The sequence below is a fragment of the Nelumbo nucifera genome, chromosome 7, assembly GCF_055504915.1.
Source record: "Nelumbo nucifera cultivar China Antique chromosome 7, China Antique-T2T, whole genome shotgun sequence".
Taxonomy (NCBI): Eukaryota; Viridiplantae; Streptophyta; class Magnoliopsida; order Proteales; family Nelumbonaceae; genus Nelumbo; species Nelumbo nucifera.
This window is the reverse complement of record NC_142655.1, coordinates 439187-454715: the sequence shown is the minus strand read 5'-3', so window position 1 is coordinate 454715 and position 15529 is coordinate 439187. Positions and strand designations below refer to the sequence as shown.

At 38.7% G+C, this 15529-nt stretch overlaps 1 protein-coding gene across 6 annotated transcripts in view; it reads left to right on the top strand.

Moving 5' to 3' along the window:
• Positions 1-213: 213 nt before the first annotated feature.
• LOC104597718 (protein serine/threonine kinase) overlaps positions 214-15529 on the top strand; it is a 58918-nt gene continuing 43602 nt past the window's right edge. For 3 of the 6 annotated variants that reach the window (XM_088891361.1, XM_088891363.1, XM_088891362.1), the window contains exons 1-11: positions 759-1040; positions 1252-1444; positions 1696-1742; positions 1878-1948; positions 2056-2169; positions 2311-2486; positions 2562-2650; positions 3467-3584; positions 12951-13024; positions 13175-13222; positions 13458-13626. In XM_088891361.1, coding sequence (XP_088747487.1) covers positions 1361-1444; positions 1696-1742; positions 1878-1948; positions 2056-2169; positions 2311-2486; positions 2562-2650; positions 3467-3584; positions 12951-13024; positions 13175-13222; positions 13458-13626 — 990 coding nt within the window. In that variant the 5' untranslated portion in view covers positions 759-1040; positions 1252-1360. Of the gene's footprint in view, positions 372-758; positions 1041-1251; positions 1445-1695; positions 1743-1877; positions 1949-2055; positions 2170-2310; positions 2487-2561; positions 2651-3466; positions 3585-12950; positions 13025-13174; positions 13223-13457; positions 13627-15529 lie in introns of those variants that run through there. The other 3 variants (XM_010259437.2, XM_010259436.2, XM_088891360.1) reach the window with 2 other exon arrangements.

Genomic DNA, 15529 nt, shown 5'->3' with positions numbered 1-15529 from the left:
TAATTATATTATTGAAGTAACCCTTTCTATTTTACTAATAATATAGAAAGGGTTACTTTAAAGCCGAGTTGCCTGCTGGACCTCCGCCGGATACTCAGAGGTTGCGACCGGAGAGTTTGGGGCTGGATTTGATAGCTAAGATATGGAATCTGCGGGGATTTGGTTTGGATGAGAGAGATTTAGTTAGGGAGAGGGAATGGTGATTCTCTAATGTGGTTTTCCGGAGGTCAACGAAGCTATTAACGGTAGCGCATCTGAAATGGGTGGTTTTCCGGACACAATTAGTGGTGTTGGTGGAAAATGGGGAGTTGATGGCAGTAGTGGACGCCATCCTTGCTGGCCTCTGGTGTGGTATATGAAGTCTGAAAAGAGTAAGTTCAGACTTATTTTTTAATTTTTTTAATTTTACTGTCAGAATGGGCCAACCGTTCGATTCAAACGATCGGACCGTTCAACCCGATAATCGGACCCATGACCGGTCAATTTCCGATTCGGTTTTAAAAACCATGAATTCATCCAAAAGAACTCTCCAACTACTTATCATGAATCATGATTACAATTGTTTATGGGCAAGGTGGCCCAATGGTCCGGCCCGCTCGCAGTTAGGTTTGGACATGAACTTAAGCCCAAGCCCATGGACTCGAGTTCAGGCCCAAAACATCAAATCCGTTTGTTTTTCAAATCGGATTCGGGATTAGTAAAAATACTTACCCGACTTTATTTTATATAATTTATTTTCTTGATTCTTATTAACCCAAAACCCTAAATTGGTGTTTTCCCTTTCCTCTCTGTTCGAACTTGAACAAAACATACTTCCTCAAGGCTGGAAGTTCAAACTTTCTCACTCTCTTAGTTCTCACTTCTCGCACACAAGCCACTTACCAGTTTAGCAGCGCTACAGCGAAGTCTTCTATTCTCCAGCCAATGGGAACGATGTCTTCTCTTCTTCGACACTCGACAATAACGTTGGCAGCACCTCAGTCACCTCTCACCACCACGACAGAGCACCTTCCCATTATATCCTCGATCCCTTTCTCTTGGTTTCTCCTTTGCCCCACTGCACCACTTCACATTTCGTTTTTTGCAAATTTTTTTTTTTTTCATTGGAGAAAAAACTAGGGACTATTACATTCATTATAATCAGTTTCTATTGTTTAAATTTCTCTTGACAAATCCCGTGCACTGTACGGGTCTCCGCTACTCATGATATAATTGGATTTCTGTTTTCCCCTTCGCCGCTCTGTTTTTCAGCTGCTAAAACACACTCAGACAGCGAGGAAGAAAGACGGACTGATTTTAATAAACTCGTAAGCCTAACTCGTTATTAAGCTCAGCTCTCTCTGTTGCCACCGCCGCCGCCATGAAGTTGGACGTGGATGTCTTGAGATATCTATCAAAAGATGATTTTAGGGTTCTTACCGCCGTTGAGATGGGAATGAAGAACGTTAGTATTTATCTTTATCCCTTGCTTTCTTCCTTCCAATCGCTTTCCTTTTTGGACTATAACTTTTAGGGTTCTACTCTTTCTTGTTTCTTCTTGTCTCCCTCTTAATTAACCGTTTTTCCAACATTCGATTAATTATTCGTTTTTTAAATTCATTTATGAAACCAATTTTATTACTATATAATCTTATCCATTTTATACTAGTAATAATTAAGAGGGTCTAAATCTATTTCTACTCGTCTGATTTCCAGCATGAAATTGTACCGTCAGAGCTCATTGACCGTATTGCTGGTCTCAAGTAAGTCTTTGTTGCTACTCATTTATTTAATTTCTCTCTTTGTGTTTGTTAGCGTTAATCCGTTAATTATATATTTTTTATCAATATTAATCCGTTAATTATAATTAAACCACATTACAAATAATGCCCATATAGGCATGGGGGCACTTACAAGGTGTTAAAGAATCTGCTTAAGCACAAGCTACTGCATCATGACTCTTCAAAATGTAAGTGCATACTATGTTTTATCATCTTGAGATGCGAAAACAATAACCTCCCTTTTAAAGTGCAATGTGGATAACACACAGCCTGGTCAATGCTTCTGTATATACAGATGACGGGTTTCGGCTGACTTATCTTGGGTATGATTTTCTTGCAATAAAAACATTGGTTAACCGTGGAGTTTTCACAGCAATTGGTCGTCAACTTGGCACAGGGAAAGAATCTGGTAATTCTGTTTTAGGCTTTTAGCAATACTTTTTTTGTTCTTTTTTTCAGTAAGCAGACTGTTTTAGCAATGTTAGGTCCTTGTCATTTCATCATTTGTTAATGCTCATATTGGTGCTGCTTTTTCTTTTGCACATTGAAGATATATTTGAGGTTGCTACTGAAGATGGAACAGTTCATGCAATGAAGTTGCATAGGCTGGGTAGGGTCTCTTTCAGGGCTGTCAAATCTAAGCGTGATTATTTGCTGCACCGTAGTAGTTATAATTGGCTCTACTTGTCAAGGCTTGCTGCACTCAAAGAATATGCGTTTATGAAGGTTGGTTGCTTCTACTTATTAGTCAGCTGACCAATATCAATTGGTGGTTGTATGACATATTTTCTGCTTATTTAGGCCCTGGGAGAGCATGGTTTTCCGGTTCCAAATGCCGTGGATTGCAATAGACATTGTGTGATTATGTCTCTTGTCCAAGGTTATCCACTGTAAGAATTTCTTTTGCCTTTTTTTTTAATAATTCCTGATCTCTATGTCTTTTATATAGGCTGATATTTTTAGATTTTACTAATATAATAGATGGCATCGACTTGAGGATTCCATTGTGGTTTCTTTGCTTTTAGTATACAATGTTTAAATGTTTTTTGGTAATTGAATAATTAATTCACTAATCAAAAGATAGATCTGTTACAAGTATCCCAGAGAGAGGCATGGGATGCAGCCTCACTCTTAATAGAAAATTACATCTAACCAAATAGAAATGAGATTATACTCAATTACAAAGCTGCCAAAACAAAGAATCCCTGTTAACCCCTTGTTTTATAAGAAAGTCAGCTGTCTCATTTGCTGATCTTCTTACCCATTGGACTTTCACTGTCATATTCCTTGTTAACCAAACCAAATTCTTAAGAAGATATCAGCAAGCAAACCACAAAGCTGCCCAGAAACCATCCCACAACTATCTTGGAATCATCTTCCATTAGCAATCTTTGTACACCAAGTTGACTAGCAAGCTGAATCCTCTGTAGAGCAGATAGTAGCTCTGCTTTGGTGGAGTCTCCCAGACCCACTGGGTCTGAGAGAAAAGCTAACACAGTGCTGTCTTTATCTCTCAAAACCCCTCCTATGCCAGAGAGGCCAGGGTTACCTTGGCTGATCTGCCCTTTATTTTTAAGTTATTATCGCACTTGTACTTTGCCTTTATTTACTTCTTTTAATTATCTCATTTGTTAGCTTTCTAGAAACAATTGATCCATATTCAGTTGTTATGGATTAATTAAGGATCCTTTTTCTTTCTAATGCAGCTCACAGGTGAAGCAATTGCAAAACCCTGACATAGTTTTTGAAACAGTTATTGGTCTTGTTGTTCGTCTGGCAGAGCATGGCCTAATCCATTGCGACTTCAATGAATTTAATATTATGGTATGGTTATGAGGAACTCTTGATTTTTAAGTGGTGTAGTTCTTCATATGCTAGCATTATCTTCCCATATAATGTTTTGCAATCCTTTATTCTTAAAGCAGAATGGAAATTCTAGTTTCTTTTCAACTCAGAGAGTTTTTTTAAAGTTTTTTTTTTTTTTTTTAATCTAGAAGCTTTATTGAAAAAGAAAGAGAGGGAAGATTGATTTTTTGAACAGCTATACATCATTGCATAAAAAATCAATCCATGTATTCCCATCTAAATGTGGTCTTGCCTATGCCAAAAACAGAAATGCATTATTATATTAATATGTTGTTTAATATAGACTCTAAAGGACTATAAAGAGAACTGGAAAATATTTATTCCCAATGTTGCTTGGAATTATCATAATTTAAACCTTCAAAAGTCTTCAAGACCTTTGGACGGGGAAATCACCGCTGCAAGATCAATTCCCTGACCTTTATGCCATTTACGACTTAAAAAATGAAACGATTTCCAATCTGGGTGTGGCTTCCCATTCAGGTATCAACTGGAACCTTGGTTTTAGAAGAGGCCTTAGGGATAGAGAGTGCATTTTGTTGGTTGATCTTCTTAGAACCTTGCAGATAGTTTACTTGGACCCTCCAAACTTGGAGGATTCTAGGTTCTGGGCAATCTCTCCAGATGGGCTTTTCTCTTGCTCCTCTTTCTTCAGACACCTTAAATCTGCTAGACCCCAAGAGGTGGTTCTCTAGGTGAAGGAAGTATGGAGCAAGCCTACCCCCTCTTTCTCTAGGTGAAGGAACCCCAAGAGGTGGTTCTTGCTCCTCTTTCTTCAGACACCTTGAATCTGCTAGACACCTTGATCTCCTTAGTAATGCAAGTACATGTAATTTGCTGTAGAAAAGGATGCCTACCACCTGCCTCTCTCCTCATATGTGTTTTCTTTGTAGGGATAGTGGAGTGTCCCTCTCCCACTTATTGATATCCTGTTCCTTTGTGCTTCGTATTTGGGAATTTTTTTTGTTCTTTCTTTGACTGCAGTTGGGTCCCTCCTCAAGAGGTGACATACTTCTTCAATCCTAACTTCTTGATGCAACAAAACAAAAGAGGGAGAATATTGTGGAGAGCTACTAAAACAGCTATTGCTTGGGGAGTACGGGAGGAAAGAAATAACATAATTTTTGTTGGAAAAGGTAGAACTTTGGAAGAAGTCATTGACAACATAAAAGTGAGGGTTGCATTGTGGATAAAAACCTTAGACACTTTCCAACTTTTCTCAATCATCCTAAGGGCATGGAAGGAAATAGGACAGTCTTCTGGAGAAAAGGAAATTCTATGAGTTGAATGGAAACTGCCAAAGGTTAACAAAGTAAAACTGAATTTTGATGGAAGCTCTATGGGCAACCCAGGAGTGGCTATGGGGAGCAATTAGGAATGCAGAATGTAAGATATTGGCTCTATATTCAGAGCCAATTGGCATTACAAATTCAACAAAGGTAGAGTTACTAGCATTACTATAGGGGCTCTAGTTGGCAAAGCAATTGGGTTTTTGATAGGTGGAAGGGGAAGGGGATCCAAAAGTTATTATATCTTGGGCAAGATGTGGCAGACATGTCCCATGGACCCTCAAACACATCTTCAGGGAAGTGGAAAGATTAGCAAAGCATTTAAATGCTGATTTCAGTCAGGTGGATCAGGAAGAGTTCAAATGGGTTAGTAGATACTTTAGCCAAACAAGGGGCTGCAAGACCAACATCTATATTGGGCATCTTTGTAATGTTGGTTGTAATTCTTGGGGATGACGTTTGGGTCATCAAACTGTACTGAATCTCATATATTTTAATTAATAAATCAATCTTTATTGCTGATTAAAAAAGTCTTCTAGATTAGTGTTCGTGAATGATGCAGGGAAACTTTTGGATCAATTAAATTATTGGAGGATTGCTCATTTTGTTAATGTGGATCCAGGCGAGAATAAGGTTTCAAAGTGGGTTTGTTCTAAATGGAAAAACAAAGCAAAGTCTAGTTTAAAAACTCAATTAGATTTTTTCTCTTTATTTTTACTCGCAAAGAGGAGGTAGATGAGGTGCTTTGATAGGAGTATAAAGATAGATCGCCAGAGCTTAGATTGGGTAGATGGAATCCTCTTGTTGGAGCAATAAGAAATGTTGGTGTGGGAGTCAGAAGTCTTGTTTGTATCATTGTTTCGTGATTTCTCTCCATGTGTGGTGTAGACAGTCATTCCATGTTGTTGGTGAAAGGGGTTGTGTGTGTAAGATTCATGAAAATATACTCTAGTACTTGAGTATGGAAGAACTTGGTTGGAGCAAGAATTTTGGTTGAAGTTAAGGAAATACACCTGATTCCATTGTCTTTGTTGTTGCACTTTGCTAGAGAGTGGTTTGATATAAGAATTGTGGTGGAGGCAAGCATTCCACTAAAATGGTTAGATCATGGGTCATCACTGATGTTTGCTACTTTTCAATGGAAGGATAGGAAAGTGTCATTTAATCGGTAGTTGAAATGGAAGAAGATAAAAGGTTAGGGTCGAGAGGTTAAAGATGAGGGTATTTCTAGAAAGAGTATTGGTTTGAGCCAAATGCGAGTGCACTTAGGGGTGAAAAAGAGATTGGATCATGATCCGAGATCCGATCCTATTTGGTCAAATTTAGATCACCCCTAGTTGGATCTTCGGACCGGATCAGATCATATAAATATATAATCCGATCCGATGTGTTATATATTTATAAATATAAATATATATAATACATATATATGTGTGTGTTATTTATTTATTTTTAAATATTATTTATATTGTATTTTTATAAATTTGTTATATTATTTATTTTTTATAAAAAACATGTATATATACGATGAAAATAATTAAAAAATACTTGTATTTTTGTTTTTCTTTATTTAAATTGGTATATTTTATTTTTCTTTTAATAATTTATTAATTTTTAAAGAAAACAAGTCGGATCAAATCAGATTCGAAGATCCGATAGGATTCAAATTCAGATCGAGTCCTATTAGATCCGGTCGGATCTTTGGATCAGATTGGATCCGACATGAACAGTATCAGGTCGGATTTGAATATACCCTGATTCGAATCCAATCCTATCCGTTTGCATCCGTAAGTGCACTGGGTCGAATGATTTGTTCTAGGCCAATACTTTACTCATTTAAGGGTCCGTTTGGTTCACAGTCAGAATCGGAATGGTCTATTCCCATAATTTGTTTGGTTTCAGACAGGAATGGGAATCACAATTGGAATAAGCAGGAATTGGATTTCATTCCCAAGGGAGGGGGAGGTAATGGCCATTCCCTCAAATGGGGGAATGCCATTCCACCAAGAATGGGATTCTGATTCCACCCAACCAAACAGTTGGAATCGGATAGCCCATTCCAATCCCGATTCCAGGACCCTATTACTGTGAACCAAACGGGGCCCACATATGATGGGGTGGGATTTTAAGAGAGCAATTTTAGGTCTGAAAAAGAGGCAACTACTACAAGTGTGGCTGTGATCAAGAAGGGAGAGAACCTGGCCATTTCAAGCTCTAGAGACAACAAGTGATCTTTAGAGGGGGAGGATTGGGTTTGGGTAATTACAAAATCTAACGGGAAGAAGGTTTTAAAGTTGAAGGATGATGCAAACCTGGAAAAGGCATGGTTCTCAAGGCAAGAAAAGTCTAAATCTCTTTGATGCATACTCTTTCGATGACCTTTGGAGAAACTGGTTAGCAGTGGCTAACACTTCTACCAGGAAGGACAGATATGTGGTTGAATGGATGCCACCTGGGAGGAGTTTATTAAGATGAACTTTGATAGGAGTAGCCGAGGTAACCCTGGACCTTCAGGTATAGGAGTGTTGAGAAACAAAGACAGTAGTATTATATTTTTGTACTCAGGTTCTATGGGTGTGGGAGACTCTATAAGGGCCAAATTACTTGCTGCTGTGCAAGGAATCCAGCTCACAAACCAGCTAGGAATAGAACATCTGATTATTGAAGGGGACTCCCAGGTGACAGTGGGTTGGTTGCAGGATCTTGACTTCATGATTTGAGGCCATAGAGATCTTCTCAAAAAGGTTAAATGGCTAACAAGGAATATGACAATCAGAGTTCAGTGGGTAGGCAGATCAGCAAACTCAAATGGCTGATTCACTTGCAAAACAGGGGGTTTCTCAGGCTACTTTATTTTGGGCTTCTGTGTAATTTCTTTTGAACTTATAATTCTGCAACTAGGTTTAAAGGAAAGGTTGCACGGGAAAAACCTGATATTGTGCTGTTACAAGAATCCAAATTGATGGAATTAGATGGGAGATGGGTGAGGAGTTTTTGGAGGTCTAGAGGTTTAGGTTGGAGCTCGGCTCCTTCTTGGGGAGCCTCGGGGGGGATTGTAACACTGTGGAGGGAGGATGTGGTGGAAGTAGTGGAAGAATTGATAGGCAGATTTTCAGTTTCCATTAAGTGCAAGAATGTAGAGAATGGGTGTGTATGGGTTTTAACCAATGTTTATGGCCCTAATTCCTATAGAGAGAGGAATGAGATGTGGGATGAACTATATGTAATCAAGGGGCTATGGGATGGTCCTTGGTGCTTGGGCGGGGATTTTAACGTCATTAGGTTCTCTGATGAAACCAGTAATCCCCAACAGGTAATCTCAACAAGCATGAGGAAATTTAATGGTTTTATTGAAGATTGTGATTTGAAGGAAATACCTCTGCTGCAAGCCAGTTACACTTGGTCCAACCTTCAGGAAACCCCTTTGTGCTCGAAGTTGGATAGATTCCTATTTAACCTTGCCTGGGAGAATAGTTTGGAAAACTTGGTTGCTAGGGCGTTACCCAGGGTCACCTTCGATCACTGTCCTATCCAAATAGGTACTGAGTCTTTTCCTATAGGACCCAAACCTTTTAGATTTGAAAATATGTGGCTTACCCATCCAGATTTTGTGAAAAAAGTGAAGGAGTGGTGGGGTGAGGAGGAGAGGGGGGTAAGATGGAAGGGGATCAAGTTTCACAAGAAATTAAAAAGGTTGAGAGCCAAAATAAAAGAGTGGAATAGAGATCAGTTTGGTAGAATTGAGGAGCAAAAATTGGGCCTAATCTCTTGAATCGAGAACTTGGATGTAAAGGAATCTCACAATGGGCTGACCGAGGAGGACAGAGTGTTAAGGAGACAATTAAAAAAGGATTTGGAAGAGGTGTTATTGAGGGAAGAAATCAGTTGGAGACAAAAATCTAGACACAAGTGGATTAAGGAAGGCGATGGGAACACTAGATTCTTCCATGATTTGGCAAATGGGAGACGAAGAAAGAATTTTGTGACCAAGCTAGAGATAGGAGAGGAGGTGTTTACCAACCAGGATGACATAGCCAGAAAATTTGTGGACCACTTCAAATTGATTTATAGAAGGCCTTTGAGAGAGAGGACAGTCATGGAAATTGTGAATTGGCCAAGACTTGATGAAGGAGTGGCAAGGTGGCTGGAAAGGGATTTCGAAGAAGAGATTAAGAAAGTTGTCTTTATAATGGATAAATCCAAGGCTCCGGGTCTAGATGGCTTTACAATGGGTTTTTATCAAGACTGTTGGGAGGTGTTGAAAGAGGATCTAGCTGAAGTCTTTAAGGAATTTGCAGACAATCACACTATAAGCCCTGGAATTAATGCCACCTTTTTGGCCTTGATACCTAAGAAGAATGATGCCAACCACCCAAAAGATTATAGGCCTATTAGTATGGTGACAAGCATCTATAAAATTCTGGCTAAAGTGCTCTCATTGAGAATCAAAACAGTCCTCCCTACCATCATTAGTGAAACTCAGGGGGCTTTCATTCAAGGGCGACAAATAACATATCAGATCTTAATTGCGAATGAGTGTGTGGAGGAATTGAAAAGGTCTAGTAAGAGAGGATTCATTTGTAAATTGGATCTTGAAAAGGGCTATGATTTGGTGGACTGGAAGTTTCTATTGGAGGTTATGCAAAACTATGGACTTGAGGACAAGTGGTGTAGTTGGATCTTTGGGTGTATCAGTACTTGTCACTACTCTATTCTGGTAAATGGTACGGTGAGAGACTTTTTTCCAGCTTGCAGGGGTGTCAGGCAAGGGGATCCACTTTCACCCTTCTTTTTTACCTTAGTAGCTGATGTGATTAGTAGGATCATTACTAAGGCTGACAGCGAAGATGCCATTAGGGGTTGGAGAATAGGGAGACACCAAGTCCCCGTCACCCACCTTCAGTTTGCAGATGACCTAATGATTTTTTGTGAAGGAGGTCTGAGTGAAAAGGTAACAAACCTAAAGGAGATAATAAAAGGATTTGAAAGTTTCTCTAATTTTAGAATAAATCTGGAAAAGAGCTGCATAGCGGGTATTAATTTGGAAGTAGGGGAGGTCGAGGCTATTGCGGAGTGTCTTGAGTGTTCCACCTCTGCTTGGCCTATGTCATATTTAGTGCTTCCTTTAGGGGCAAATCCTAGGGAGAGTAGATTTTGGACCCCGGTGATAGAAAAGTTTGAGAAGAGATTAGCCTCATGGAAGAGGAACTATATCTCTTTAGGAGGGAGAATTACCCTAATAAGAGCTACCTTGGCTAACTTACCTACCTATTATTTGTCTGTCTTTAGGATACCAGTTAGGGAAGCCAGGAAACTGGAGAAATTGATGAGGGACTTCTTATGGGAGCCGGGACAAGAAAAAAAGGATCACTTGGTTAATTGGGAAATTGTGTGCAGAAGTAAAGAAGAGGGGGGCTTGGGAATTGGGAGGGTAATTAGAAAGAATCAAGCTCTGTTAGGGAAATGGTTGTGGAGATGGCCTTTGGAAAGAGAGAGATTGTGGCATGAGGTGGTGGGAAGCATTCATGGGAGGTCAGAGAACGGATGGGATGCTGGTGTATCGAGGCAAGCTAACCTAGCAGCACCGTGGAAGGCTATTCACAACACCCTTCCTCAATTCCTCAATTTTATCAGGTATGAAGTTTGTTCTGGCAACTCTGTTCTTTTTTGGGAGGATATTTGGGTAGGAGAGTCACTGTTAAAGGACTTGTTCCCTTCGCTTTTTTTTATTTCTTTGTACAAAAAAGAGGTGGTCTCAAAATTTGTTTCACCTTTGGGAACACCCTTAGATCCTACTTAGGATTTTGGGTTTCGTAGAGGACTTAGGGATGCTGAAATTGAGTCTCTTTCTATTTTGCTTGGTTGTCTTAATCAGGTTTGTTTGGATCCCTCCAAGCCAGATAAGAGAGTTTGGACTCCTAGACCCATTGGAACCTTCTCTTGTGCTTCTTTCTTCAAGTCCATCTCTCAACTTTCTTCTCACCAACCCTTTCTGTCTAAAGAAATTTGGTGCAGGCCAGTTCCCCCAAAAATTATGGCTTTTTGTTGGGAAGTATTCCATGGGAAAGTAAACACTTTAGACAACCTACAAAAGAGAAGACCTTTTCTCTGTATTTCTCCTAATTGGTGTATCCTCTGTAGAGCTCACGGTGAGGATTGTTACCATCTTTTAGTATCTTGTCCCTTTTTTGCAGACCTTTGGGCTTGGCTACTTTCGTTGTTTGGGGGTAGTTGGAGTCTACCAGCAGAAGTTCACATGCTCTTCAACCATTCTACCTTTTATTGGCTTACAAAAATAAGGAGAATTATGTGGAGATGTGCTCGTGCTGCTTTGACTTGGACTCTTTGGGAAGAAAGGAATCTCAGAATTTTTCAAGACAAGGAAAGGAACAACCAAGATTTGAAAGACTGTGTGTTAAACAGGGCAATACATTGGCTGAAGACCTTGGAAATCTTCCATCAATTCTCCTTTAATGACCTTTGGAGAAATTGGTCAGCAGTAGCAAGGTGTTCATCTTTAAAGGACAAATCAATTACAAGCTGGTCTCCTCCACCCGAAGGCTCAATAAAGTTGAACTTTGATGGAAGCAGCATGGGTAATCCAGGATTATCCGGAGTGGGGGGTGCTTTGAGAAATGAGAAGGGAGAGATTTTGTTGCTCTACTCAGGTCTCTTGGGAATTGGGAACTCCATCAGGGCAGAACTTTTAGCTGTTGTACAAGGGGTGCTATTTGCAAACCAGCTGGGGGTACAACACCTAATAATCGAGGGGGATTCCAAAGTGGTGGTGGGTTGGTTAAAAAATTCTGAAGAGGCTATGCGGCGATACAAGAATGAAATGAAGAAATTTAGTTGGTTGACAAGGAATATGTTGGTCACTGTACAGTGGGTGGGGAGATCAGCAAATACTTTGTCAGATGTGTTAGCTAAGCAAGGGGTAAATAGGGAAGAATTATTTTGGGCTCAGTTGTGATTATTGTTTTTCTTTCCTAGTTATTTGTAAGATTCAAGGAGGCTCTGCAGCTCGTGCCTCTCGTTGGGATGATGTATGAACTCACTCTAAAGTTGCTTTTGAATCAATAAACTTATTATTATTCATAAAAAAAAAGGAAAGGTTGCACCTTGTGCCTTTCCATGGGTTGCCTGTAACTCTTATTTGCTGGTTTAATAAAATCTTATTCATAAAAAAAAGACAGAGGGTGGAGAGGTAGTGGAAAATGAGACTTTCATGAAGAATGTGGTGTTGGAGTTAGAGAGGATAAATGAATATTCTAAGGATTTAAAGGATTCTGAGAAGGTGCCTAATGCTGTAAATCATTAAGCATTTGGAGAAGTCGGAATCATCATAGATCCATTCAGGTTTTGAAAGTTTTTGCTAGGTTTATTTGGAATAGGGTCCAAACAAAATGGTGAAGAAATCAAAGAACAACCTTAAAATAAGTAAAGAGGTTCTGGTTTAAGCCTTTGAAGAAGCCGAGTAGTTGAGTAAAGTAGTGTTTAGGCTTTTGTTGAAGTCTTGTTTTTTGTGGAGTTTCTTGGTGGTTGGGGTTTGGGTGAGATTGATGTGTGCATTGATTAGATGGCTTGTTAGAGGAATTGCAGGTTGAAGTCTAGTTGTTGATTGGATGAGTGTTTTTGGTTTTGGTTGGATTTTATCATGGTTGGGTTGTTGATGTTAATACATCTTAGCTGGTTTTCATTGAGAAATATGTACTTCCACATTTAATAAATGCATTTTCAAAAAAAATACAATTACCCTAGAATATTGATGGTAGTCATTTAAGTATCATATTTTTAGCTTGTCAAGATATCAGATCTTTTCTGGTATTTACCTGTGCCTCCACCTGTTAACCTCAAATTGTCTCTGTATTTACTTATTGGTACTGACATTGATTAATTTGATCCTAGTAACTGGTGCTCCAATGGTGATATTGTTTTTTTTTTTTTATAAGTACCAATGGTGATATTGTTTTTTATTGGGTTTTGTTACATAATAGTTTTCTTCCTCTAAACTGATGGATAAGTTCCTTCATTGTAGATTGACGACAATGAGAAGGTTACTATGATTGATTTCCCCCAAATGGTATCTGTTTCGCATGCTAACGCACAGATGTACGAAAATATTCTACTTAATATTCTTTCATGAACTTTCTAAATGTTGCCTCACTTTTATATGCCTTCAATTTCTTGCCATTAAATTTTATTCCTACATTTTTAAGATTGTCTTCCATTCCATTTCTTAGAAAGCTTCCTCTGTTTCAGGTACTTTGACCGTGACATTGAATGCCTTTTTAAATTCTTCAAGAAGAGGTCAGTGATTTTTTTTAGATTCTTTTAAAGTTGAGGCTTAAGGGTCGGAAAAGTACAGTTATTTGAAACTTTCCTTGCTAAGATTTAGTGTTCTTTATTTGTTTGATCAATTTCATTTATTGTTAATTAGACAGATTGTTATAAGTTTCTCCTTGCAAGTATGGAGGATTCCTAAACATTGTTTCTGTTCAGAATTCTTTTTTGTTGTGTGATATGCTGATTTCTTATCTTTCAGGTTTAAACTTTCTTTTCATGAAAACAAAGACGAATGTGATGCTTCAGAATCAGATGTAGATGAAAATGGCAGGCCTTGCTTTTCCTCAATTGAGAAAACTGCTGGTTTTCTAGACAAGGAACTTTCTGCTAGTGGGTTTACAAGAAAAGATCAGGATGAGATAGAAAAGGTACCATAATGCATGATCTATAACTTGGATGGAAGATTTTTTTAATCTCCATATGGCTGCCTTTATATGTCATGGAGAGGTTTTTTTCCTTCCCTCTTCTTGCACCAGGGAATGGAAAGATTAGTCTAGCCTTCATAGTGTCTTTTTTTTTAATGAGCAACTGAACAATTTAATTAAAATATAAAATTAAATGACTACATTCCAGCACCCCAGTGCTCAATGCCCACTTTGCGATGTGCCTTTGCACCCCCTTCCACTCTCTCTACATGATATATTACACAATATTTACAACTGTCCCATGAACAACTGCATCCTTGTTGCTCCTTGCTTAGCAAGAAAATCTGCCAATTGGTTGGCTGATCCTTTTATCCAATGAAAAGTAGCCTCTAATTCCCTTGATAGCATTTTTATCTCCTTCAATATATATCTGCATTGCCATAATCCTTCACTATTTGTTCTCATCCAGCTCGCCACTATCTTTGAGTCTCTTTCCACTAGCATGTTTTGGACTCACATTTCCTCCCTAGCTTTTTTTTTCCCTCTTTTTGAAACTCCAAACCTTACTCAGGTGGAGGTGTGGCCACCTTAAATTTTATTAATCATTATCAAATGGAAAATAACAAATTACAGGGGAGGACTTAGCCTGCCTTGCCCCCAAAATATACATAATGCACTCCCTTACCACCTGAATCTTTGAGTCTCTTACCACTAGCATGTTTTGGACTCACATTTCCCCCCTAGCTTTTTTTTTTTTTTCCCTCTTTTTGAAACTCCAAACCTTACTCAGGTGGAGGTGTGGCCACCTTAAATTTTATTAACCATTATCAAATGGAAAATAACAAATTACAGGGGAGGACTTGGCCTGCCTTGCCCCCAAAATATACATAATGCACTCCCTTACCACCTGAATCTGCCCAAGACATAATAAGAATAAATGCAAAGCCATCAATCTAATTAAGCCTAAGATGCAGAAGCAAAAAGGGAGTCTTCAAAAAGGCATTGCTGAACAATGTGAGAGAGCTCCAATTTGTACTCGAAAATATAGTTCCTTCTAGAATCACAAAAATGGTTTCAATTCATGAAATTGATGTCTTTTAATAGATGGAAATTTGTAGAAGAGAAAAAAAAACTATAGAAGAAGAGAGTTAGGTGCTAAGGAAAGAACAGGAACGGACTTTAACAGAAAAAAAAAATCCAATAAAGAAGTTGAAACATGGAGATTCAAATATGTGATAAAGGAAAAGCAAGCAAGAGCTTCTGAGTTGAGAAGTCCTTAGGTATGGACTCCTAGAACTGTAAACAGCATTGCTGATGGTTTAGCTGAACTAGGGGTTAACAGAAGAGAATTGTATTGGGACCTGTAAATCTGAACTAAGAAAAAAGAAGGCTAGCTGAGCTGCCAAGGCTAGCTCTCTTAGTGGGTATAGGTATCTATATATCTACTTTGTAATATTCTGTTTTCATTAATAAAATTTGATCAAAAAAGGAATTGCCACTACTGCACACAACACATCCTGTTGACCCAATGACTTAGAAACTTAAAATCTGTCCTAACAATAGCCTAAGTAAAAGGTAACAACTTACAATATCTGGACCCCACATAAGATGCAAAATGATCAAACTAACCCCACAGCTCAAAATTTAGAAAAGAAAATAGGAAAGAACAGAAAATCCTGAGAACAACTCTCTCTCTCTCTCTAATATGCGCGTGTGTCAAAGGAACTATTTTTTTTTACATGTACAAGTGTACCTGCACTGTGCTTGTTTAGATGGTACAGTGGCTGTCTCATTCTTGTTCCCTCCCTGGATGACCTAGGTGGTTTCCAAATGGAAAGCCATCTTTAGGTCATCAATTTCTGACAAAAGCACAACCCTGAGTCATACTAGGGGTTTGCAAAGAGCA